This window comes from Danio rerio, chromosome 22 (genome assembly GCF_052040795.2).
Source record: "Danio rerio strain M-AB ecotype USA chromosome 22, GRCz13ab, whole genome shotgun sequence".
Taxonomy (NCBI): Eukaryota; Metazoa; Chordata; class Actinopteri; order Cypriniformes; family Danionidae; genus Danio; species Danio rerio.
This window is the reverse complement of record NC_141042.1, coordinates 20,617,695-20,644,139: the sequence shown is the minus strand read 5'-3', so window position 1 is coordinate 20,644,139 and position 26,445 is coordinate 20,617,695. Positions and strand designations below refer to the sequence as shown.

Genomic DNA, 26,445 nt, shown 5'->3' with positions numbered 1-26,445 from the left:
CTTCTCAGCTTAGCTTTGGGTGTTTGCATGAATATTCATATTTATTCTCAAATAAAGCGCCATTCTTTATGGCAGTTTAATATTGGATGCTTTGGAACTGGGGCAAAGCCTTAGAAAATAATTTATATTTACAGAGTCATCTCCATCTTCCATTCTTTTTAATAGGGAAATATTCCCACTGCCTCCTTGTGCACAGTTCTGACGATAGAACAGGCGTTCTAGGCTTTCCAATAACAAAAAATAAATAAATTAACTGGTAGCTATTATAACGATCCAGACAGGTGAGCATTATGAAATGTAAATAATACACTAACAGTTATATGTACGTGAAGCTGCTTGCTTTTGATTATATTTGCACTTGGAACACGTTCTTTTGTGCGTCATAACGAACTACAGCGAGTTCTATATTGTGGCATGACGCTCTATTTGACAACTGACATGGAGTAGGCTACGTCATACACCCCGCTAAAACAAGAAGAATAACACTAAAATGAAACCCTCTTTTTTGGTATAATCTTGTTCTTATCATTTGCTATCCTCAAGCGATATGTGTCGGAAGGAGAATATCCACATTTGTCTTCGTTAGTGTCAGTTACTATTAGCCCTCGTATCAGTGCCGTGTTTATAATTATGCTAATAAGGCACTATTTGCTCAAGCGTTCATCCACGTTATTTACCCCGTGAGAAGCACTGCTTCGTATGGGGTTTAACTGTGTTTAACATGTCAGAGTAATGAGAATTTATACATTGATTTCGTGGCCGAGAGTTGTGGGTTTTCATTTGGCCAAGTTGGATGGTTTGGGTCGAGAAAACGGGATGAAATGTTAATTTATTCTTAATTTTAGCTCTCTGTGACAAATGCTTAAGCAGAGAGGATTTGCAAGACAAAATGTGCTGTTTTAGAGGGGAATTTATGGCTACTTAGCCTACATCAAGTCAACTGTTGAGTGTGCCAATTCTGAACTGAAATGGTATTCACAAGTCAATCCATGATCAAATGGCATCCAGTAGCATGTTGATTATTATATTGTTTGTAAATTTAACACGTTTAGACCATGTCAAATGTGGTCACAAACATTTCCTGCTTGATTTCAAGCTATTTCATAACTAACAAGAGGCAAATCAATCATTACTTAATGTTAAAACAGCTAACATAACATTTATTAATATGTGGACTTTTTTGGATTCTCTAAAGCAGTGGTTCTCAAACTGTGGTACGTGTACCACTAGTGGTACGCAGGCTTCCTTCTAGTGGTACGCGGAGGAATGAAATATGTCATGTACATGCAACACACATTTAAAAATTTATTAAAAATTATGTATATAATTTGCCATATATGACATATAGCCTATATTTCTATGGTAATCTGCCTCATTTTTTAAACTGTGCAGTTGTAGCTGCTTTCCTGGGCCTACTACGCTATTGTATTTCAATACTGCTCTTTTTGGTGGTACTTGGAGAGACTTTTTTTTTTCTGAGGTGGTACCTGATGAAAAAAGTTTGAGAACCACTGCTCTAAAGCTTTAAAAATGAAAAAGAAATACTTTTAACCATTGTTTTTGTTTACATCTCTCAAAATGGTCTATAGCAAATAATACAAGACAGAAACACAGGAGTATCCAATCTGAGTTGACTGTTCCTCAATAAGCATACTCTTGGGCATTGATGGATGTGGATACACCTTATCTAGTGCATTACTGTGAGCTGAATTGTCCTATCAATTAGTCGTCTAAAATATAGAGCTTGTACTTCTAAAACCAGAAGCGAATTTGCATATTTGAGCCATTGGGTTCCCTCAGGAATTTCCTGTGTATTTTTATAGTGGTGATTTTCCATTTATTAGTAACATTAGGGGTGTTGTGGGTAAGTTCCACATAAAGCATAAATTATGAAACCATGCTATTCTTTGGAAGTTGTTAAAAAATAGGGTTGTTCTTGTTTAAAATTAAACTTTCATTTATTTTAAAGCCTATTATTAATTCCTGAAGACCTACAAATTGACCTAATTACTAAATAGCTGCTTTTGTTTTTTTTATGCAAATTATGGTTCTGTACATATCATTATGAACTCGCTGTCAGTGCCAAATTACACCATCATAGGCCCAATTTGTTTTTCATCCGATTGTACTGGTGGTGCTTTGCCTTTGGGACAGGAACTGAATATGAGTTCTAAAGAATCGTACAGAGAATTGGCTCTTCAAGATGGAATTTCTTTTCATCTTATGTATTATTCTGTGAGGGGATGTGCAGATAAGAACAAGTCAGCAAATATTTACATACACTTTTTTTTTGTCAGCTTAGAGATTGTGCAGTCTTGCGAGCAGTCTCAATATGGACTGCATTGGTGATGTAGACCCCAAGGTTGTTTAAATGTTTGGCTAAAGCGTGGCTGAGGATGCAAATAGGATTTTTCATCCAAAACCTGACAAAGGAGCACAGTGGATGAATGTTTGTCAGTACTCATTGTGAAAGCCTATGAATACGATTTCACTGAGCATTAGCGTTTTAGCTGTACAAATAAGACATTTGTATATCTGTTTCATCGCTGAGTTCTGTTTTAAAGAGTTCTCGTGACTAAAGGGATCATATGTTGGTTTCAAAGTGGGGAGCATGTTTCGGTGCTAAGTCAGCTTGCTAATCCACACAGGAAAACACAGCATTAGTTTGCTAAGCGCGGTAATAAACCATGACCATAATGACGGAGGAGGATTAGCAACTGTAGTTATTGTCTGAGGTTGCGGTGGCTTGGATCACTTGGTTTGTCCCTTTACAGTGACTGCTTCTTTGCAATTAAAGCATGCTGTAGTCGTTTTAGCCTGCAGTGTTCAATATGAACAGCTATTATGAGGTCTGTTTCATAGGCCTAACAATTGCTTCCTCTTGATTTGTATTAACAGGTGAGCTTTTCCCCTTCAGGCTTTTCACCTGTGATCAGTTGAGCTCAGCATTTTATTAAAGTTTTTATATTTAGTATCAGGTTGGAAATGGGTTTTTACATGCACAGCAAAGCTTTAGACACTTGCTATGGTTTATTTGTAATCTTTCATGAGTGTGGTATATAGATCTCTTGCTGAGTTTAGCATAAATAGACTATTGTGGCTTTGCTTTGAACGCCTCTTATGCACATTTTGTACTCCGCAGGTGAAGATGTCCAAGGATAAGCTTGCATTAGCTTACAATACAAGAGGCGTGGAGAGCGTCTGAACTCTACACAAGACATTACAAGATCCTTTAGACTAAACCTGACGCTGGCTGATTGCCTGTGCTTAATGCCGCTCCATTCACATCTGCTAATGTGGAGTATCAATACCTAACTGCTTTCAAGAGACCTATTGTGCTTAGACATTTATGAGGGATTGAGAACTTCGTATAAAGTATATAAAAATCGTATGAAGTATTAAACAGTTTTAATTTCTGTTCTTTCTCATGCCGACAGATTGAGCAGCAGGGGGGCTGTGGAAAAGCTGAAAGTGGGGCTGTAGAAAGGTTGAGTGCTTATAAAATGTAAAGCTAATCCTGTTGGATTGTAGTTTTATGTGATTTCCAATATCATAAAGAGTTGAGCTAGGACTAAGATTGCTCTGATGCCTTGGCGTAAAATAGCATCTTAAATTGACTTATAAATAGGAAGATAAAACCTATTTTATTTGTTTCAACCATGTTGTGTTCATGCTAATACGTTCATATTTGTACTTAATTTTATTTTTTATTTTTTTATCTGTTTGAACAACAATATCTCTCTGCAGTTCAGTATCTTTTTGATTTAGTGGCTAATTTGTATGGATTTGTACAATTTGCTCATTCCCCAATAATGTTTGGATTTATTGGTTGGGTTGGGTGGCATGCCTCCTTTTTAACCCTTTGACTGTTGCTCTACCAAACCGTTGACCGCGATTATACTGTTATAAATAATGACTGTTAAAGTAATTTAAAGAATGACTGTTTTAAATAATGGCTTATGAACACACACCATTGTTGGTTTAAAAAAAAAAATCCCGCAAACGTAATCATGTTGCACTACTATGCTTGATTTTGGTTTTATTGTAAAAAAAAAAAACGAAAACAAAAAAACAAGGCATGTTAAATCTAAAAATATTTTATGGCATACTTCAAAAAATAAAGGTGATTTAGTATTCAAAAATGTTTTATTTTGAATATTTTTTAAATAAATTGGTCTTACACTTCATATTTTCAAAATTTTCTTAGTATATGTATTAGTTCCGGTACTTTTACCATAAACCGACATCCGACATAAACCATTTGGTTGAGGCTGATATTTGAGAAATTATGGGATGTGTTGAAAAAAAAAGCATTGAGTGTGTCAATTAGCGACATTGAAGTTTCATGGTGGGTTAGTTAAAGGATAAAATTGTAAATTTTTATACGAATGAACTAACAAAATGTAAAATACTACATTTCCACATGAGATCAGGCTTGTTTTGACCCTGTTGGTATAGGACCTTGATAAGTTGAAAAATATTTATATTTTTAGGATGTGTTCACACTTGGAAGTCTTATTGGCTTTGCATTAAGATTGGAATGCTGCCATTCCAATCTTCATGCAAAACCAATAAGAGGACCAAGAAAAAATGAATATTGGACTTCTTCTAGACAAAGCCTGGTGTAGTTTGGCTGAAATATGGCTGTTTTCAGACCAAAACCAAAATGTGATGTCACAAGATGAGAGTTTAAAAATGACATAATTCTCATACATACAGTGCTCAGCATATATGAGTACACCCCTTACAAATGTATCTATTAAAATCATATTTTTAATAGGAAGCTATACAATATTATATTTGTGCATAGACATTAGATTAGTCAGTACTGAAGCCAAATCTGGAGTTTATCTAACAAAATAACTTACGATAACGGTCCAAAAACTAGTACACCCAAATTTATGTCTTGAAAAATATTAAATACAAATTTAAAAGGTAGGGCTATTGCCTCACAGCAAGAAGGTCGCTGGTTTGAGCCTTGGCTAGGTCAGTTAGCATTTCTGTGTGAAGTTTGCATGTTCTCCCTGCGTTTGCGTGGGTTTCCTCCGGGTGCTCCGGTTTCCTCCACAAGTCCAAAGACATGCAGAACAGGCGAATTGGCTAAGTTAAATTGTCCGTAGTGTATGCGTGTGAATTGATGTTTCCCAGTGATGGGTTACTGATGGAAGGGCATCCGCTGCGTAAAAACGTGCTGGATAAGTTGGTGGTTCATTCCCCTGCGGCATCCACAGATTAATAAAGGGACTAAGCCGAAAAGAAAACGAATGAATGAAATTCATTGTTTAAATGCATCAAATACATTGTCTATATTCACTGACAGTGGTAAAAAATATTCATTTTCAAAATGTGGTGTACTCAATTATGCTGAGCACTTTACCTAAGACTGTATAAGTCATATGTTTGCCCATGATAATTATTAAATGCAGACATCCAAAAATACAATATAGTTGTCTTGCAATATACCTTCATCTTAGGTTTAGTTTAAAAAATGACAGTATGAATTCTAAGTAAACCAAAACTAAAATGTATAATTTACTTCTTGATTATGGATCAATACAACCACTACAATTGTGAAATGTCCTGTATAGGGGTGCAAACATTATCGGTCAGTTAATTAAATACATACATTTTTAGAAAACAGCCTATCATTTCATTGAATAAGACCTTTATTCCTTGGTTTGGATCATGTAGAGCCATTTGAAGATGCATTCAATCTACAATTTGGACTTTCAACATTTAATCTATTTTCTCACAGTGATGCACACATGCACCAGTTGCCAGTGTGTACATCTAAGATGTTGTCATTAGTCATAGTCATTACATTTAATCATTAAATGATGATACTAAACAAGCAACCATAGCTTCTTTGTATCGTCTTACCATCCTTTTGTTTACAATAAAACCATTTTCAGTGTCGTTTACATATCTTTTCATGTCTGTAACAATGTTCCACTGAGGTAGACGCATCTCCCATTATTACGGTTAACAATTAATCCACAAATTAATCATTAATTTAATTGATAATCATGGGAATTTATGGTAACCAAGATTCTAGTCCTATAAGAGACTATAAAGTTTTTAGGAAACATTTATAATTTAAGGATTCAAAAGACAAGCAACAATGAACAGTAGAATGTAGTTCAACGTTGGATATTCTGTTTTATTCTGAATTTTAATTGAAAACATGCTTGACAAGTTATTTTTATGAGGTCTCTCTTTAATATAAAAAATGCCACTGGCTCCACTCTGGAAGTCAAATATGTCTCTTGGCTTTTTTTTTATGCTTTAAAAGTTGTCTGACAGTCCAAAGACTCAAACATCTGTAAATACTGTAACACACAACAAGGCCAATTCATAAAAAATGCAATGCTTCAGCAGCTCTTCTGGCAGGAACCGTAGCTCTGAATGTCAGGATGAGATGTTCCCTCCTCCACCGGCAAGCTTTGCTTTGAGCTACTGGCCACTTATCTCCCCTTTACCTGCTTTTAGATGGACTTCCCTTTATGCGGAGAAGGTTATTTCTCTTTTTAGATGGAAAATGTGCTTTTTTAAGGCCATTACCATTCATCAGGAGATGGCACATACAGTAGAGTATTCTAGACAACCCTCCGAGGAAAGAGGTTCAGTGACCTTCCGTAACATGTCCGTTTTGTGGACTGAACATAAAACACAAAAGCGAAATTATTGATGTGCTATTCTAAGATGCTGTGAATCTCTCCCTCGTGGCCGGTTTTACGGCTGATAATAAGCTGGTCTTCAAACGTGTCATAATGTCTGCTGTGTTTGCTAATAGAAAGCCCACCTGATTCCCTCTGCGCCATGCTGCTTACCAGATTGCGTTGTGATTTGAAAACACGACTCGACTCACTGCTGTTGAATTAGAAAAATAAATGTTTATATGTACAGTTGAAGTCAGAATTATTAGCCCACCTGTATATATTTTTTTCATCCAATTTCTGATAAAAGGAGAGATTTAATCAACACATCTTTAAACATAATAGTACATAATATTTTTAAGATACTAGTATTCAGTTTACAATGGAATTTGAAGGCTTAACTCAGCTAATTAGGTGAACAAGGCAAGTTAGGGTAATTAGGCAAGTCATTGTATAAAAATGTATGTCATACTGTAGACGATTGAAAAAAAATATTGCTGAAGATGACTAATAATCAGTGTTGGGGAAAGTTACTTTTGAAAGTAGTGCATCACAAAACTGAGTTACTCCCCAAAAAGTAACCAGTTGGGTTACTTAGTTATTTTTTTATGGAAAGTAATGCTTTAAGTTACTTTTGAGTTACTTTTGTGTTACATTTTTATTACCTGGCTAAGGCTTGATCTCCTTCAGAACTTCTTTTTTAATGAAGGAGTTCTGCAAATCACAATGCGCTGTATAACCTAGACCTTTATTTACCTTTAAAAACACTTTAAAAATACATATATGCAGATTATTGATCGTTTTTAAAGCAACGTGTTTGCATTTGTAAAGGAAAATCACTGTACAATGAGACAATCCCCTTTACCTTTTCTTCGATGCGTTCAATAATGAGCACGTACTCTCATTGACTGTGTGATGCATTGTGACTATTTTAATTTTAACACAGCAATTTAATTTTTAAAAGCTAATGAATTAAACTAAAATGGTACTCATGTTACATTTTTAAAAAAGTAACTCAAATAGTATTACTTTCTTAAAAAGTAATGCGTTACTTGACCTGTTACTTAGAAAAGTAATATTATTTCAGAACTCGTGTTACTTGAAATGCATTACCCCCAACACTTCTAATAATATTGACCTCATAATGGTTTGAAAAAAATTAAAAACTGCTTTTACTCTAGCCGAAATAAAACAAATAAGACTTTCTTCAGAAGAAAAAATATTATAGGAAATACAGTGAACAATTCCGTGCTCTGTTAAACATCATTTGGGAAATATTTGAACAAGAAAAAAAAAAAAACTCATTGCTAATAATAGTGCTAATAATTTTGACTTCAACTGTACATATATACACACTACCGGTCAAAAGTTGCATTTATTTCATCAAAAATATAGAACAAATTGTAAAATTGTGAACTGTCATTGCACTGTAAAATAACTGTTCAAAATTAGTTTATAATTTATTTTAACAATTTATTCCAGTGATTTTAAAGATGCATTTATTTGATAACTTAAGCACTTATTTAAAATTGTACTAAATATTTAACAATTAACATTTTTTTCATTTAATACATGCCACCTTGATGACCAAAATCATTAAAAAAAAAAAAGAAAAAAAAAAGAAAAAAAAAAAGTGAAACAAATAAATCTGAACCCAAATTTTTGACTTATATATATATAGGACATCTATATAGTTTCTTCAAAAACTACAAAAAAACTGAAAACGATATTACAGTATAAATATCATAATTGGTCTTGGGTGCTAGACAAAAACAAACTAACCAAAAAACAACAACAAATATTTAAGTATCTGTACATTGAACCTAAAGGGAAAGTTCACCCCCAAATGAAAATTTACTCACTCTCAAGTGGAAAAACAAATTTTTTGGAAGTCAATGGTTACAGGTTTCCAACATTAACAAAATAACTTATTTTGCATTCAACAGAAAAATCTAAACTAATTGAAGCAGGTTTGTAATAAGTGAGGGGTGAGTAAATGATGACAGAATTTTTAGTTTTGGCTGAACGGTTCCTGTAAGCTCTAGAAAGTTTATTAGCAAAAGTGGACTCGGCACACGATTTTGTGTTTAATAGAAGTCTAATAGACATCTAAATGTAGACAGCTTGGCTACAACACGGCTAAATTTTGGCCTGTCATTGAAAATCTAATAAACATCTATAATAGCCCAAAACAAATTGTCAGATTAGACAGACATATACAGTATGTGTAGTCATTCATTTCTGTTTATTTAATGACTAGTCTAGTTTTGGCGTATTATTAGACGTCTATTAGATTTTCACTGACAGCCCAAATTTAGCCTTGTTTTTCCAAGACGACTGTATTTGGACGTCTATTAGACATCTATTAGCAGAAAACAAAAACAAAAAATTCTTGCTGGGTATTGAGGCAATGTTTTTTTGTTTTGAGAAATCAGAAACCGTCTGCAGTTCAGTGTGTGGATGCCATCTATTCAGTTTAATATTTTTTTCTATAACTTTAAATAAACTGTTCATTGCTTAATTTTCATGAACACTGTAAATATTGGCACTACAACATTACTTTGTTTGTATGCTTATCAGAAGTGCATTTTCTGAAAATGTCATAACTTGTTGCTTAATGGTATGATGCAATGTTAGAGAAATGAACTGGTTAGTCATGGCAGTTTCTGAAACTATTTTTGCAGATTTATCGCTTGTATCATGTTGGTTCTGCAATGTGGATTCATTTTTTACACTTGTGATTTCTTATTAACTTAAGTAATTTTGCATTGACGTTTGCAAATTTTAGTTGGAATCGCAACCATTCAAACAATGCATAACATCATTAGCTCAAACAGTGGTGTAAGTTTAAATGTGGTACCAAAGATAAATTGTAGATTGCATTTTCAAAAAATATTCCAATTAGGCTCCCTGCATTCGTGTGGGTTTCCTCCGGGTGCTCCGGTTTCCCCCACAGTCCAAAGACATGCGGTACAGGTGAATTGGGTCGGCTAAATTGTCCGTAGTGTATGAGTGTGTGTGTGGATGTTTCCCAGAGATGGGTTGCGGCTGGAAGGGCATCCGCTGCGTAAAAAACTTGCTGGATAAGTTGGCGGTTCATTCCGCTGTGGCGACCCCGGATTGGTAAAGGGACTAAGCCGACAAGAAAATGAATGAATAAATGTATTCCAATTAGGGCTGCACAATATATTGTTTCAATATTGATATCGCAATGTGGGCATCTGAAATAGCCACATCAAAGGATCTGCAATAGACCCTTTTCACATTTCAAGGTTTCTCAGAAGTGAAAAGCATCATGGTTGAGTAAACTTAGAGAGCAGTGAATCAGAGAGTATTTTTTTACAATCCTATTTGCTAAAATATTAAAGGAAAAACTCCATGATGGTGTTATCAAGACTTTCAGAAAAAGGAAAAAAAAATATGAGGCTAATGACGGCAACCAGAGGAGAGGATAAAATCTAATTTACTTTTAGCCCCATAAAAACCCTTTGCATAAGGAATTTGATGCAAAGATGATTTAATACATTCATAAATGCATGTAAATGTTCATACATTTAAAATAACTGTATATTAAAAACTTTAAAGTATTTAAAATTAGGATGACCGTTAAACGCATCATAACAGTCTTGTGAAAAGGGTCCATGTTGAGGTGGGATTATAGTTGACCAGAAACCACAGTTGATCATGTTTGTGTTTTTAAGGCATGTGATTTGTGTGTGTATGTGTATATATATATATACAGTTGAAGTCAGAATTATTAGCCCCCCTAAATTTTTAGACTGCTTGTTTATTTTTTCCCAAATTTCTGTTTAACGGAGAGCAGATTTTTTCAACACATTTCTAAACATAAAAGTTTTATAACTAATTTCTAATAACTGATTTATTTTATCTTTACCATGATGACAGTAAATAATATTTTACTAGATATTTTTCAAGACACTTCTATACAGCTTAAAGTGACATTTAACGGCTTAACTAGGTTAATTAGGTTACCTAGGTGGGTAAGGGTAATTAAGCAAGTTATTGTATAACAAAGGTTTGTTCTGTAGACTATAGAGAAAAAATATAGCTTAAAGGGGCTGATAATTTTGTCCTTAAAATGGTGTTTAAAAAATTAAAAACGGCTTTTATTCTTGCCGAAATAAAACAAATAAGACTTTCTCCTGAAGAAAAAATATTATCAGACATACTGTGAAAATTTCCTTGCTCTGTTAAACATCATTTGGAAAATATTGGAAGAAAAAAAATGTGTAGGGGGCTAATAATTCTGACTTCAACTGTGTGTGTGTGTGTGTATATATATATATATATATATATATATATTTATATATATATATATATATATATATATATTAGCGCTGTCAAAATTAACGCGTTAACGCATGCGATTAATTTTGAAATAATTAACGCGTTAAAAAAAATTAACGCAGTTACAGGTTTTTTTACTTCCTGTTGTGGTGGACGTATGGCGAGACTGTCTCCTTCGTTCGGTTATTCGTGGCACTATCCACTCGCCATAGTGGACTGGCCATCGGGAGCACCGGGACATTTCCTGGTGGCCTGACGGTCAGTCTGGCCTGCCGCCGTGCCGTCGAATACATCACCTCGACATGCCATAGGCTGCTTGCAGCTTGATGGACACCTCAAATCACGAATCAGGCGAGTGCGATTACCATAAGGTCCAATCATTTCATCGACGTAGCTATTTGCATATAACTTATGATACTTGCTAAAACTTCAGTCAGGCAAAAACACGGAACGTAAACAGAAAGGAGGAGCAGAGAGGGAGCGCATAAAAAGAAGAAAAGTCCTGGCAATGGAAGCAGAAAAATGCAGCACAATCACAACTACGTTTGCGAGCAAGGGAGCAGGTTGGTCAGAATACAGCACATTTACAGTTGAAGTCAGAATTAGCATCCGTGAATTATAAACACCCCTGAATTATCAGCCCCCCTGTTTATTATTTTCCCTATTTTCTATTGAACGGAGAGAAGATTTTTACTACACATTTTATCAATAACTGATTTATTTTATCTTTGCCATGATGACAGTAAATGATATTTTACTAGATATTTTTCAAGACACTTCTATACAGCTTAAAGTGACATTTAAAGGCTTCACTAGGTTAATTAGGTTAACTAGGCAGGTTAGGGGAATTAAGCAAGTTATTGTATAATGATGGTTTGTTCAGTAGACTATCAGAAAAAAATTATAACTTAAAGGGGCTAATAATATTGACCTTAAAATGGCCTAAAAAATAAATAACTGCTTTTATTCTAGCTGAAATAAAACAAATAAGACTTTCTCCAGAAGAAAAAGAATATTATCAGACATACTGTGAAAATAATTCTGACTTCAATTGTATATAATCATTTGGTAGATTTACGGGAGATTATCATTTATTTGCGGGCATCCAGGAGTCTGTGCATTTGCAAATAGTCCCGCAACTTCTGGGAGACTTAGGATGTCTGGACTGGACTGTCTTAGCAACTGGATGAATGTAAAGAAAGACTGAGTAAAAAGTTTCTACTTTATAATTAATGTTCTCAACTCACAGCAATACAACTTTACAATGAGTACAATTGTTTGTATTCAATACTTTATTTTTATTATTAATTTCCATTTTCCATATCTGCAATTCCTGTATTTTGGCATTTTTTGCAGTCCACTTAGAATCCAACTTGGAAATCAATGTTTTCTTTATTGGCATTGATTGTTTTGAAATTCAAATGGCATTAACATGCCTGTGTTTTAATTTCTTTAATAAATATGGCTGTCAAGCAGGATCTTGATGGTTTATTGTGGGTATGTTGTTTACATGATGAAATCTGTTACAAGTTAAACAAAAATGTGAATAAACAATTATATTTAGAATTTAAATAGTTATTGTTTTGCTTTTACATTAATTTTACATTTGAATAGCCAAAATTTCACGTTTCAGTATCTTGAATGCGATTAATCGCGATTAATTTTTTTAAAAAAGTGCGATTAATTAGTTAATTTTTTTAAATCGATTGACAGCACTAATATATATATATATATATATATATATATATATATATATATATATATATATATATATATATATATATATATATATATATATATTTATTTATATATTTTTTTGGGACAAATTTATTGTTTTATGTTTGTTCAGTCAATCGATTTGTGTTAGGACAGCCTGAATGAATTGTGTGGAAGCCTGCATTTTTTTTTTTACAGTATATACAGATAAATACAAATTTAGATTTAAAATGTTCAGATAACAACAAACAACATGCATGCAAATGTGGAAACAAATTTTATTCTAAAATCTTTTCTGCAGAAAACAATGAAAATGAAAATGTGACCCCTTCCTTTCTCAAAATCATTTATAAATTACAGGTCTACAGTCCTCTTTTTTTCATGGTATAAAAATACAGCTGTGTGTTGGGCAGGCAGTGAGAGCAGCTTGCTTTAAGATGTTTAATTTAGTATGTTTAGTGACGCATGTGGTGAAGAAATTACTCGCTTCTATTTTTTACGCAGCTCGATTTTTCTTGAAGCATTCCAAAATGGACGTCAATTCCCCTATTAGTTTCTATTTAATGTTTACTCTTTTGCACAGTAAACTTTTACAAGCTCATTTCAGAGGTGTTTTTTTTATGGAGGTAAAAAGAGAATGACGACAGGGAATGAAACGTGTGATACACCGGCGTGACTGCTCTTCCTGACATTTCCTCCATTCGAAACCGTTGTTCTGGTTTTCCGAGCTTCCTGAACTAAAGATTTATTGTCAGGAGAAAAATAAATCAACACTCAGCACGGTTGACTAATGAACAGCGAAAGAAGGATTCTGTTGCCGTTGATGAGAACGGCATGGAAATATGTAAATGCCTCATTGGAATTTGAGCAGAAAAGCCTTTTTCCACTTCCTTTGATCTCAGGAAGGAGGGCATGGCCATTATGTCAGTCAGAGAGCTGTGACAAATGCCATGTGCGCGCACACACACGTGCACACACACACAGCTCGAGTGGACAGGGAAAAATGACAGTAAGGCAGAGGGCTAAGCACAATAGATGAACAGACTGAGAGAGATGGAGTGATTGTCAGAACCACTGAAAACAAATGGTGCCTTTAATCCGGAGGCAACGGCGGAGCAACGGGCCCTTCTGACAGGATGGGAGAGCCGGATCCACCCCGGTAGACAGAAGAGGGTGGAAACAAAGGGATTTAATATGAAAGGGGAGGTGTGGCGGGGTAGATGTAGCACAATGTCACCATGTTGAGAGAGAGACGGGATGAGAACATCAGGTTTGCATTAGTGTTTGGGGGATTTTAATCAGGTTTACGTTCTAGATTGGTGGTTCTGAACTGGTTTTGCTGGACAAACGTATTCACAGGTGACCCATGCTGTACTAACACTGAAAAATAATTAGCCGGCAGCTAGCTCTCTGCAACTTTCACAAGTTGCCCACTGAAACTAAGCAGGGCTGTTCCCGGTCAGTGCCTGGATGGGAGACCAAATGAAATAGCTAGGTTGCTGCCAAAAGTGGTGTTAGTGTGGCCAGCAGGGGGTGCTCAACCTGTGGTCTGTGTGGGTCCTAACGCCCCAGTATAGTGAAGGGGACCCTATATTGTCAGTTAATGTCATCTTTCGTATGTGACCTGACTCTCTGTGGTCGGTAAAAAATCCAGGGTCTCCTTCAAAAAGAATATAGTGGTTTAACCCCGGCATCCTGGCCAAATTTGGTCTCTGTTCATCATGGCCTCCTAACCATCCCCATATCATGACTGGTGTGTGGTGTGCAGTCTGGAGCAATATGGCTGTCGTCGCGTTAGAGCTGCAAAATGAGAATCGCTATTTTTTTTTTTGCTTAAAATAAAAATCACGATTTTCTCACGATTCTGTAGATGTAAAATAAAGCTTAATATGAGTCGGCTATTATTATTATTATTATTATTATTCTCAAAATATGATATATGAAACAACAATAAAATAATGTGTAAGTCTACTGGTTAAAATGCTTAATTTTGAATCGACTTTGAATGGTGGACTTAGACTTTAAGTTTGCCCTGGTCATTATTGCACAGTAAAGTGATGACATCTGAATACAAATATTCATAATTCTGATTGGTGAATTATTATGTTTGAGACATATGCTTGTCATCTGTCATTGACAACATTATTAAACCATTTATTCACGGGTAAAATTGGACATTTTTCATTATCAGATACCCTTACAATATATTCAATATAATAGAGGCTAGAGTAGGTATACTGAAACTGTTAAACAGTTAATTTATGCACAACACTGTGTTCGTACACTGTAAAAAAACATATTAAATGCTTGTCGTAATCATAACTCTATAATGTGATATGATTATTTAAATGTTGTGCATGCTTTCGGTTTCATTTTCACTGCTAAGTGCTGTTCATACTTCCCGCCCGCTCTCTCTGTAGTAACAGCTCATGGTAAGCAGCTCACATCACGTGGGATTTCGCGGCCGCGAATACATCATTACATGTAGACAAAAATGATATCTGTGGGTGTATTATACCTTATAAATACAGTATGTGACTCTTTCAACACCATTTGGAGGCGTCCATGTCGCTGAGCAACGCATGTAAAACAGTAAGAAGACTTAGCTTTTCTCCTGAACTTAAAAATTTGATTGGCAAAATTTAAAAAATGCTGGATTAAGATCGTCTAGGTGGTCGAATCGAGATCGCGATCTTATTTCGATTAATCGTGCAGCTCTACGTCGTGTCATCCTGGTGGATGCTGCACACTGCGTCACGGGGGATGAAGAGATTCCCCCCATATCAATAGTCTGCAACCACTTACCTTAGAAAAAAATGTAATTCAAGTGAAAAATCTTGTAAGAATGTATTGTAATAATAATATTGTTTTATTATGGATTAAGGCCAATAACATGCAAATTTACTGACACAATGTAACCATGAACGTTTTTGCTACATTGGATTCAAAGTTTTGTTGCCTTCTTGTGGTTAGTAGCCTTTTAATAGGTTTGACACAAACCTATGTTTTAGTGTTTGCTTTGTTTCTGTCTTTTTCATTTTTATTTATGCTTACTCATTTCTACAGTTCTATAAACCAGACCCCCTGGTTTTTTGCGATTCCACGATTGCTGAATCCAACACAAAATCAACAAAAAGTCTTGCAAAATTCTTAATTAAACACAAAATAAACGTAAAAAAAATGTTAATAATCTTATAAAACCTCATATTGTAAACCACATAATCAAAATATATTTATTTCAGTTTGCAATTAAATGTTTTACATGACTTATTGACGTTGCATTCGTTCAAGCAAATAAATTATACAACCTTCCTTTGGCTTAATCCCTACTGTTTTAGATCTGTTTCATTTTTATGATTTGTGTCCTTGTTATTGTGTCATATGACAATTTATATATATATATATATATATATATATATATATATATATATATATATATATATATATATATATATATATATATATATATATTTTTATATTTTATATATTTTTTTTATGTACATAAATTTTAATCTCAAAACTGTCTGCAAATATCCGGGAATTACCGCCACAATTTTTTTTATTGAGGAAAAATCACAAAAAAAATCCTGATCAATGCCTGATTAACCATGTGGATGGATGATTACAGCATTCTAAGCCTTGTAGTAGGCGCAGAAGGCCCCTACTGGCCCATATCTATCAGCTGATAACCACTGATAACGCCCATTTAATCAAGTGATACAATCAAGTGCTGGTAATACAATCACTTTGTTATATTTTTGCTCATGTGTTCATGGTTTGAACACTTTTGTGTATTTAAATGAACACATCACTGACTTTAAGTAACTTCTAGCAACTGTCCTCCATCTGAACTTTCAGTCTTGCAATCAAAAATACACTTTCACCAGATCCTTTTCACAGTCCGGAACTTTACCGAATACGGTTGTTGTTTTTATTTTGGAATTGAAAAGCGATGCTACGACATGAGCATGGCTGAAAGGTGACCCGGGAGAGGATGTTGTCTGTGAGTTTGTGGGACCCGTCGGGGATGTGCGGAGAGGGCTTGCTGCACAGCACAGCTATTAATAGAAATCTGTGGTATTTCCGAAAATAGGTTAAGCTGCCACTGCTGGCATCACTGCTCGCATGCCAGCCATCCTCTGAAGACAGAAAAAGAGAGAGAGAAAGAGAGAGAGAGGAGGAGAAACAGATGTAGCCTACTGAGGAAGTGTCTTTGTTCTTCCATACCCTGCTTGCATTCGGTGCGGCATCAGAGCTTTCCGGCTGAGGACTTCCCAGCATGCCGTACGACACCGTGTCACCCCTCGATATTTTGAATTCACAACACAAGAGCTGTTCTGGACCTATTTGAGTCTTGCCATGACAAACAAGTCTTGCATATGTATTAGGAACTGCTTTATTCAGTATGCGTAGGCACTTTTTTCAGCAATTCACAGTGCTAAAGTTTTCCAAAACAATTGTTGTACTGTCTTGATACAGATTCTGATTTTGTTTGTCAGTTTTTCTTCAATGTTCAAGATGTAATCTGTTTATTGGTAACACTTTAGTTTAGGTCACAATTCATTCTATTAACTACTGGCTTATCTCCTGCCTATTATTAAGATATTACCTGTTCATTAGTAGTAAAGTATGATCTTATTCTGCATCTCTAATCCTACCCAAAACCTAAACCCAACTTCTACTTTACTAACTATTAATAAACAGCTAATTAGTAGATTATTAAGCCAGTAGTGTTAATTAAAGGTGTGCTAATACTGTGAACTGTGACCTAAACTAGAGTGGTACCCAAGGATTTTAAAGCTTTAATTTGTAAGTTATTTCTGAATAAATCCAAAGTATAATTTTTTAAAAATCTCTTTTTTTTTTTCGTGTATCGAGCTTCATATTAAGTGACGTGTGTATTCTTTTGCTCTGGTACATGAAGGTTGAGTGAATTTAAAGTTGGCTGCCTTAATTAAGGTTTACAGGTTACGCTAGCACACTGCTTATATTACAAGACTCATTACAAAGTAATTAGGCGAGGGCAGGTACAATACCGTTGTCTGGACAGTGACTGAGAGAGAAGTTGAAGGAAATCCAGCCCACATGCTTTTTTTTTTTAAAGGAAGCACATTAATGCATAAAGAGCATTTTACATGATGTTTGCTAACTGTATGTGACACTAAAAAGCAGCACCACTTTCCGAGAGCAAGAAATATTCATGTGTTTTCATGTGCGCATGCTATTGGCACATTGTGCCCGCATTTGAATAAATAGCTTTTTTTGTTATATTCTTTTCCACCAAATTATTTATTCATTTATCACACAATGCTGCCCTGTCATTAGACTGGTTTCCTTGACAGATTTTTGCAAAGCAAAAATGGCTAAATGACAGCAATTAACAAATCTCTTTTTTTTTTCCTTTTTGCGATAAGTGTTCTGCAAGGTTAAATATCCAAAAAGGACTTTGCATTCAGATTTAAAGATGAATGGAGTTATGTGTGTCTTGTATAAATTAATTGCAATATCCTTAAAGAATGATCATATGACTTTTATGAATGTCATGTACCTAAAAAATGAGTCAATTTCAGATGTGTGAAATAGAAAATTTCATGTTTCTTAAAAAACACTTCATAAAAATGTGTGTGTATAGTGTCACCCCAGTGATGACATACAGCCACATTGCACTGCTACGAGTGTGATATTGCGTTTATACAACAGTTTGATGGTATAATAGTGTATATAAAAAAGAAAATCATACACTAACAGTTTCAAAATCATTTTGTTAGAGGAACTACTTTCTTTCGCTATTCATTCACATCTGCAGCTGATGTCGGAACAGCAGAGGCTGTTACTAATTCAAAATTCTATTTAGAGCTTGTAATTGAATGATTCTCTAGCGTAATGTCTTAAGTGATGAAAAAGCAGGTGATTTTGCTGATATTTTTATATTATATGGCTGAACAGCATGAAATGCCATCAGTCTACATCGATTTTCCCAGTTTTCTCTGTCACAATTGGGAGATCACAATAATTAACCCTGAAAAAGCAATGCAATCCCTACTAGATTACTGTTGTGTTTGTAATAACAAAAAATGCTAAACACATGCGGATATTTCTTCTTTCTTTCTGTTTACTGAACTAGTCTGCCTTAGCGAAAACAAGAGACTCATTAGAAACAGATGGCTATCTCTGGATTTAAGACTTTAAACACACTACAATTACTATGCTCTAAATACAGCTCTACAACACACAAAAGAGAGAGATTGGCTTACCTGTTACCAACTATTTGATCAGCTGTAGTTTAAAATTACTGAATGAGAATAAATTGCAGATATTTTTTTTTTTTTACTGCTTATTATGCAGTCTCTGTCGCAATCTTGTCGCTGGACAATGTTAACTATCTTTGGTCTTCTTAATGACAGGCTAATAGCCGCTGACATGATGTCTCTCAGAAATTATAACTATTTAAAATAGGCACTATCCTTATAAATAAACTGCATAGTTGCAATCTAAATAACTACATTTTCGACTAAAAAGCATCTTGCATCTTAATGCAAAAGTACATTATGTTGTCCAACAGCAGCAATATTTGTCAAACTGTAGAGTGTCCTCTGCTTGTTTGCTTGTTGCTGTATATATAACCCAACTTTGAGAATAGATTAACGGGGATATATATATATATATATATATATATATATATAATTTGCGCGATAAGAGTTTATGTTAATGCAGCACGTTAATGCCGATAATGGCCCACCACTATTAAATATAATAATGTTATATATATATAACATTTAGACTTTTATTATAATAAAAGTTCATCTAGACTTCTCACAAGAAAAAAGGGTATATTGTACACAGTTTTACCTGTCAGCCTTAAATCATTTAATATGGTTGGTAATCTAAACATCATAGACACCATTCATTTGCACATTTCCACTCACAGTCAGCTTAAAAAGTGCCATTATTGCTCGAGAAATCTTAAAAAAGAGGTAAAAGCAATAAACTGAACTCAAATCTGCATCTTCTTCTTGTTCTTCTTCTTAATTAACTTTAAGACATATGAATACCAAAACGGGTGGAAGAAATATAGCTGTACTTATGTCAAATATACATACGCTATGTTCTGGAAATGTATATGTACAGTATATATGCAGTATTTTGATACGTGATCAAAGCAGCTTTTTATGAAATAATTTTTCAAACCTACACAACAGTTTTAAGTTCAGTCCTTTGTTCTCACAGCTAAACTTGAACGTGTTGGAAAAGAGTGGGAGGTGTGAATGACGGGAGTGCTCGCGAAGTTGCAAAGTGCTCAGGCGAGAACGTGGAGAATAGGGGGGCATAGAAGCAGATTTGGCACCCAAGACCTTCGCACTTAACAGGCACCTCACAGTTCAGGGCTTGCACACAATTATGAGAGGGACAGGAACACTGGTGCGATGGCTTGACTCTTACTATTTAAAAAAAACACACACAGCAAATGGGGGCTGTCAGGAGCGGAGGGAGGGAGCAGCACCTTCAATTCAGCTTGCTTAATTACTGCTATGCCTCTCTACCTCCCCATGAAGCTCTGCGCCATTTCGTAGACCCGCAGGCCTCATGGGCCTCTGTCTGTGTGATTGCTTATTAGCACGGGGGTTAGATGTCATTTCTGTCCTGGAAGAGAGAGGCACACTTTTTTTTTTTTTTTTGCTAGCGGTAGCTACATTTGACATGGTGCTGAATATTTTATTAAGTTTTGTAAAAAAAATAAAATAAAATATCTCCTACAATTAAAAAAATTGTGGGGGAAAAAATCCATGATTTTCAGTCTATTGCCTGTTTGTGAACCTTTAGATTATTTACATAAAGGTAGTTTTTGTAAAATGTAATTTTTAAAGAAGAAAATAATAATTTTTGAGTAGTTTGAACACTGAAAATTTTTTTTGAAAAATGTTGCAAACAATTTATAAAAGTTGTTTTTAAACAAGCAAATTACATTTAGTAATGTTTAACTTAATTTTTTTTTAATTCAACCCAAATAAATTGTTATTAAACACCTTAAAATAATTTTGTAAATCCAATGAATCATCTTTGAATATTTTTTTCATGGTGCAGGGTTCCACACAATTCATTCATATTGACCCAACACAAATTGATTAAGTTAACTTAACACTTTTAACAAATTTATGTGGATTGAACATAAAAAATTAAGTTGTCCCAATGAAATCTTAAGAATTGTATTATTTTAGCTCAGTTTAAATACAAAGTTTGAACAAGCAAAAATAAATATTTTTGAGTGTATTTGTATATTTTTAAGACTTGTTTTTATAAATTTTTGATATGTCACACCATAGGACTTTTTAACGGTACAATTCAGTAAAAAAAAAAAACAGTGAAAGAATTGCCATATTTTTAATATTTTAATAATTTATATTTTACTTTAAACGTCAGACTTATGAGAGCGATTTATTTTTTTATTGTCGGGCACTTATATTCAAACAGTGCTATTTATTTGTTATTAAATTAGAAATATATATATTTTTCTCTCTATGATTTGTTAGTAAATATAGGTGTCAAATGTGACAGTTTACATAGTGGTTGCAAAAAAGTGAAATGTGTAAAAAATTCTAAGACAAAAACTTAACGGGGCTTCAGTCACATGATCTTGAATGGGGTTTTTCAGCTAATTTAAGTGTAATTGCAGATTTAAAATTAGCTTACACTTTCAGAAATAAAAGTACTGGAGCTGTCACTGGGGCAGTACCTTTTCAAAAGGTACATATTGGTACCTGAAGGGTCCATAATAGTACCTCAGAGGTACTTTTTAGTTAGATTTGGGCACTAATATAGAACTCTGAGGTACCACTATGGATTCTTTGGATACAAATATGTATCTTTAATAGGGTACTGCCCAAGTGACAGCTCCCGTACCTTTATTTTTGAGAGTGTATATTGTCACTCCAGAGAACATGGTTTTCAGTGTCACAATGTGTATGAAAAAAAGATTGCCATTTACTAAAATAGCCACTTGTAAAATTAGGCCTGAGGTATGTGTTAATGATTTTATGATTTTTCCTTTTTAATTTTTAAGAGCTGTAATATATTGAGCTATAGAGACAGTAACACCATAGGATAGTTTTGAAGTTTGGCTCAAAAACGAAGTATATAAAAAGAGTAAGACAGCCGTTGTAATAATTATAACAAGAGCTCAGTGTAATCATTTACTGCATTTTAAATAATAACAGTAATTATATTCATGTAATCTTACATCCACAACTCATTCCCATTTAGTGAAGGTTTTTATCAGGAATCATTCATTTACATACAGTATATAAACAAAAAGGATTATATTAGCTATAAATCCAAAGTCAAATGTATCACCTGCTTCCTCGGTTAATTTTTAAATCGTATTTGATCAAACAATGGAGATTGTTATCAAACAATGTGGTAGATCATTTCTACACTCTGTCCCCGGGGTGCTGCGTCAGCCTTTTCTATGCGTGATCGTTTTATGTCGAGTTTCAAATAATTTCATCATGCGGCCCAAAATTGCACGCCTGGTATGCAACAGCAGGGCAGTAATTTGTACGTGTTTGGATTCCAATTATGAAGTTGTTGGTGCCTATGGGCTGCAGTCGCACTACGCATTAAAGTAAGAGCCTTAGAATTAAAATGCTTCTCTAGCTATCTGTTTTACTGTCACTTTATCTCTCATGGACGCACACACACACACACACAAACACACAATTCTTTTGCTAACATTAGTGGGGCAACTAATTTAGTCTGGATGTTCTTTGTGAATGCATCCAATTTGGTTCCCAAGCAATTGCAAGATCAGATGGTCGCCACAGATTGAAAGGAGCCTATCTTGGCGGGAGGATTTGAGACATAACAAAGCTTTGATGTATTTGAAAGCAATGCAGGGTTAGTAAGACTGATACAATAATAAATATAAAAGAACACAAGAGACTTGCTTGTTTGTTTTTGTTAGCAATTTGCGTGGAGGCAGTGTTTGGTCTCATTTGGGCCTTACCTGTCTATGACCCCAAGTCATTTTGAGTCCTTATAAATTGGGACTTGATTGTTTATCAGCATTTTAGCTATTAGTATTTGCTGTTTGAGATAAATTGGCTTCTGCTGACCTTTTTTTCTGCTGGCTCATTTAGTTGGATGCAAATAAAAAACCAGGCTTAACCCAACTTCATTGAAGTAATGATTTTTATTCTGTGCAAACTGTATATTCTTTTAAAGTTTTAATATTGTAAATTTTTAGTTGTTAGACTTTGACCAGTATTGTGAGTTTGTGGTGGAGCAAATCTCATTTTTTGACTAAAAGTCGATGGGAAAAGTGGATGAAACCTGTCTGAAAACAATCCAAATTGTAGCACTTCTGTTTGATGAAATTACTTAAGTAATATGCTTCATGCTTAAAGAATAAATCCACAGTGTTTACTTCAGTGCAGCTGAACATGCGTTGAGAGAGAGAAGGTGACAGAAGGAAGAAAAAGCGAGACGACTGACTCCTTGGTAGTTACTTTCGCATCTACAGAAGTGTGATCCCCACATTGCAGTGAGTCTGTTATTTCTTGCAAATCCGAGACTTGGTTTGCTGTAAATAAATCTACCAGTTAGCACTGTTAATGCCACTAAAACGAATGGGCTAGGGGATCTTCTTCCTGCGAAGTCTTCTTTTGTGTGAAACCTGCGGCAGAACGGTTATATAATAGAGTGTGTATGTGCATGTTTTTTTATGAATCCACTTCTGTCTGGGGACCTGAGAGGCCTCAAAGTTTCTTTTCCTAGTTCTCCACCACTCTTCGTCTCTCTCTGTCAGGGTGTCAAGGGTAGTCGGGGCTTATTCCAGCTGGCCGAGAGCCTCGGACAGGGACGACTGGCTGATCTATAGACTTGCTCAAACACACACAAGCACACATACGGAGAGACACACATCCAGTGTAAAGCGGACTGGACAGGCTCCCCCATGTTAGAAAATAGACTGTCTGTATTTAGCCTGTCTGCAGGGACTGCTCACGGCACCTCTGGCCCTGTCATTGTAAGGGACGTGGAGGCTTTGTGCTGGCTCGTTTTTTCTGTGCTGGCGAGTGGTGATACTTGATGGGAACACAATGCTGTGGGTGGACTTGAATGTTGAATTAAATGAAGACCAATGCATCTGGTCTTTCTTTTCATCTGTTTCAAATCTTAATGCAAGCTTACAGAACCGTCTTGGGTCCACGGCCTCTTACATAAGCTCATTTCCCAAGATTTATGTTGCTTTGAGTTGTGCTGTGAATGAATCTTTTAGACTTTTAGAAACATTTACTTCCACTGTTCCTTTTCCTGAATAGCAGAATCCACTAGTTTTGTGACATACACCACTTCCAGTAATTAATGCTTTAATTTATGTTTGCAGGTAGTCAGCAGAAAAACCTTTTCTTACATGCACAATTGCGAGACACAATCTCATTGACACATTCCTGTCAAATGTCTTCTTTTGCTGTTCAGTACAAAAATGAGTACAACTTGTCTGCTTTTTTTTTTGGTATGCCACAAATAAACAATTTTTTGGTTGTCACAAATAAACAATTGCGATCACAGCCAATTAGCTACAGTGTTTTAGGATTGCAGGTCTTGTAATTGACACTAGTTTGCTATTTTGTTGTATACTTTACATCAACTTCAGTGAAAACAAGAACCTGCGGAACAAGAGAGTACATTTTCCCTTTGCAGTGAAGAGAGTTCTGAGCTTAAAGAGCTGCTTTACATGAATTTTGTAAGATCCCTGCAAGAAAACCAATCTTAAACCAGCCTGAATTGGTGTATTTGGTCCCAGTCCAATCCCAGTAAAAAAAGCATGGTTCAAAAGCAACATGGAACAAAAGCAAAACACAATGAAACATACCGAATTAAATGGTTCAAAAGGTAAATAAAAGTAATTACATGAATATAAATAATTCTGTTACACATTTGTCAAAATGTGTTTATAAAGAATGACATAGAGACTGAGTATAAATTGCATTTAAGTAAAGTGCTTTACCAAAACAAGATATGATTTTTTTTAAAAAGTAGCTATGTAGTACAGTTAATTATTCTACAAAATACATATAATTACAGTTTTAATTTTGTTATAGATATAGTATTATAAGCCAAGACTAATCTAAATTGATTATTTAAGCTGAAAATACATTGGTATCTACAGAAGCCCTGAACTGCATGATAAAGTAGTCTTGGTGATGAGGAAAAAAGAAAAGGTATCTCTTTATAATGAGATATTATGGTGTTATGACTAGATATTATGTTAATATGTCATTATAATGAGAATCGTATTTTTTCTCCCCACCAAGATTGCTTTTTTTTTTTTTTTTACCATGCGGTAAAGGGCTTCTGTACATATCTCATATAAAGCACAAATTTCCCAAAAAGCGATCCCAGAAGGCACAGGATCTCAACATGACGTCAGTTGGATGTTGTACCCAATGTCGTGGGACGTTGTATTTTGTTTGGAAAGAAAAATCAGGTTGAAATCAGAACCCAATGTCAGGCTAACGTCAACGTTCAACGTTTGGTTACTTGGTTACTTTCCAACACAACTTCCAACACAACCTAAAGACAACCCACTATCAATGTCTAATGATGTTACAGCTTGAAGTTGTGTGGACCAATATGACGTCTATCAGACGTTGGATTTTGGTTGCCATACCTGATGAATAAATGTCAGTATTTGACGTCAATATGATGTTGGTTTAAAATATTGGCTTGACGTTGGATTTTGGTCACTTTCCAACACAATCTAATATCTACAAAATATCAACATCATTTTACCTTGTTATTGGACGTCAAAATATTGTCCTAAGACACTGGTGACCTAAATCAAACCTAATATTAATGTCATTATGACGTTTTGTGTCTGCTGTAATGGAACAGGCTCGCATTAACCCACACAGTGCAACTTCTTCTGTGTACGTTTGACTGCATTTTCTGTCGATAATCCGGCTGCGATATATTGTTAGCAATACACTTAGATATTTCATCTTGTGCATGTTTCAGTGAAATCACAGTGACAACACTACCCCCTATTCCTCTGTTTTGTGCATTCACATGATGGTGTCTCAATAAGAGTTATTGATTAGGTGAAGGCCTTAGCCTGCTTGCATATAGAATGGTATGAACTTTGTATGTAGTAAGTCAGACTGGGAGACTAAGCAAATCCTCCCAAGAAACATAAGCAAACATAATTATTTGCATTGTGTCCTTCCTTACTTTCTTTTTCTTCATACAGAATCCTAATTTACAAGTCACTTTGGATGAAAGTGCCTCCTCTAAATGAATAAATGTAAATGTCTTACTGATGTTTCTGTCCTGATTGTTGGGCCACTGTTAGTTGCTATAGGAAGCTGTTTGCTTACTTCAAATGACTTTGGCCACCCGCCGATATCAGGCAGTATTGAGTTCAAGACCACTATCTATCCAAGTCATTGAAAGTCTCCTTTCTTTTTTGTCACACAGGCTGCGCGTTCCTCACCTACTGCGCCCGCGAGTCGGCCATCAAAGCCCAGAACGCCCTCCACGAACAGAAGACACTGCCGGGGGTAAGTCCGCTGCCAGCCTTTCGCCTCACCTCTTTAAGAGGGCCACCATGCCAGTCAAAGCTAAAGCCGTATGTTTTAGACAGAGAGCTAAAGCCTTTGGAGCAAAAATCAGTCGATAACCCAGCCTTTTAAGATCAGGCTTTGAGCCGTTTCATGGTACTTCTCCCCAGGGACATTTGCAAGCATTGATCCAATGCTTTCAGCGCAGG

General features: G+C 35.1%; 1 protein-coding gene across 50 annotated transcripts in view; it reads left to right on the top strand.

Moving 5' to 3' along the window:
• Nucleotides 1-26,445, top strand: part of celf5a (cugbp, Elav-like family member 5a) — a 369,011-nt gene that overhangs the window by 1,139 nt on the left and 341,427 nt on the right. For all 50 annotated transcript variants that reach the window (NM_001130788.3, NM_001431119.2, XM_087303133.1 and 47 more), the window contains 1 exon segment: nt 26,154-26,236. In NM_001130788.3, the coding sequence (NP_001124260.2) occupies nt 26,154-26,236 (83 nt within the window).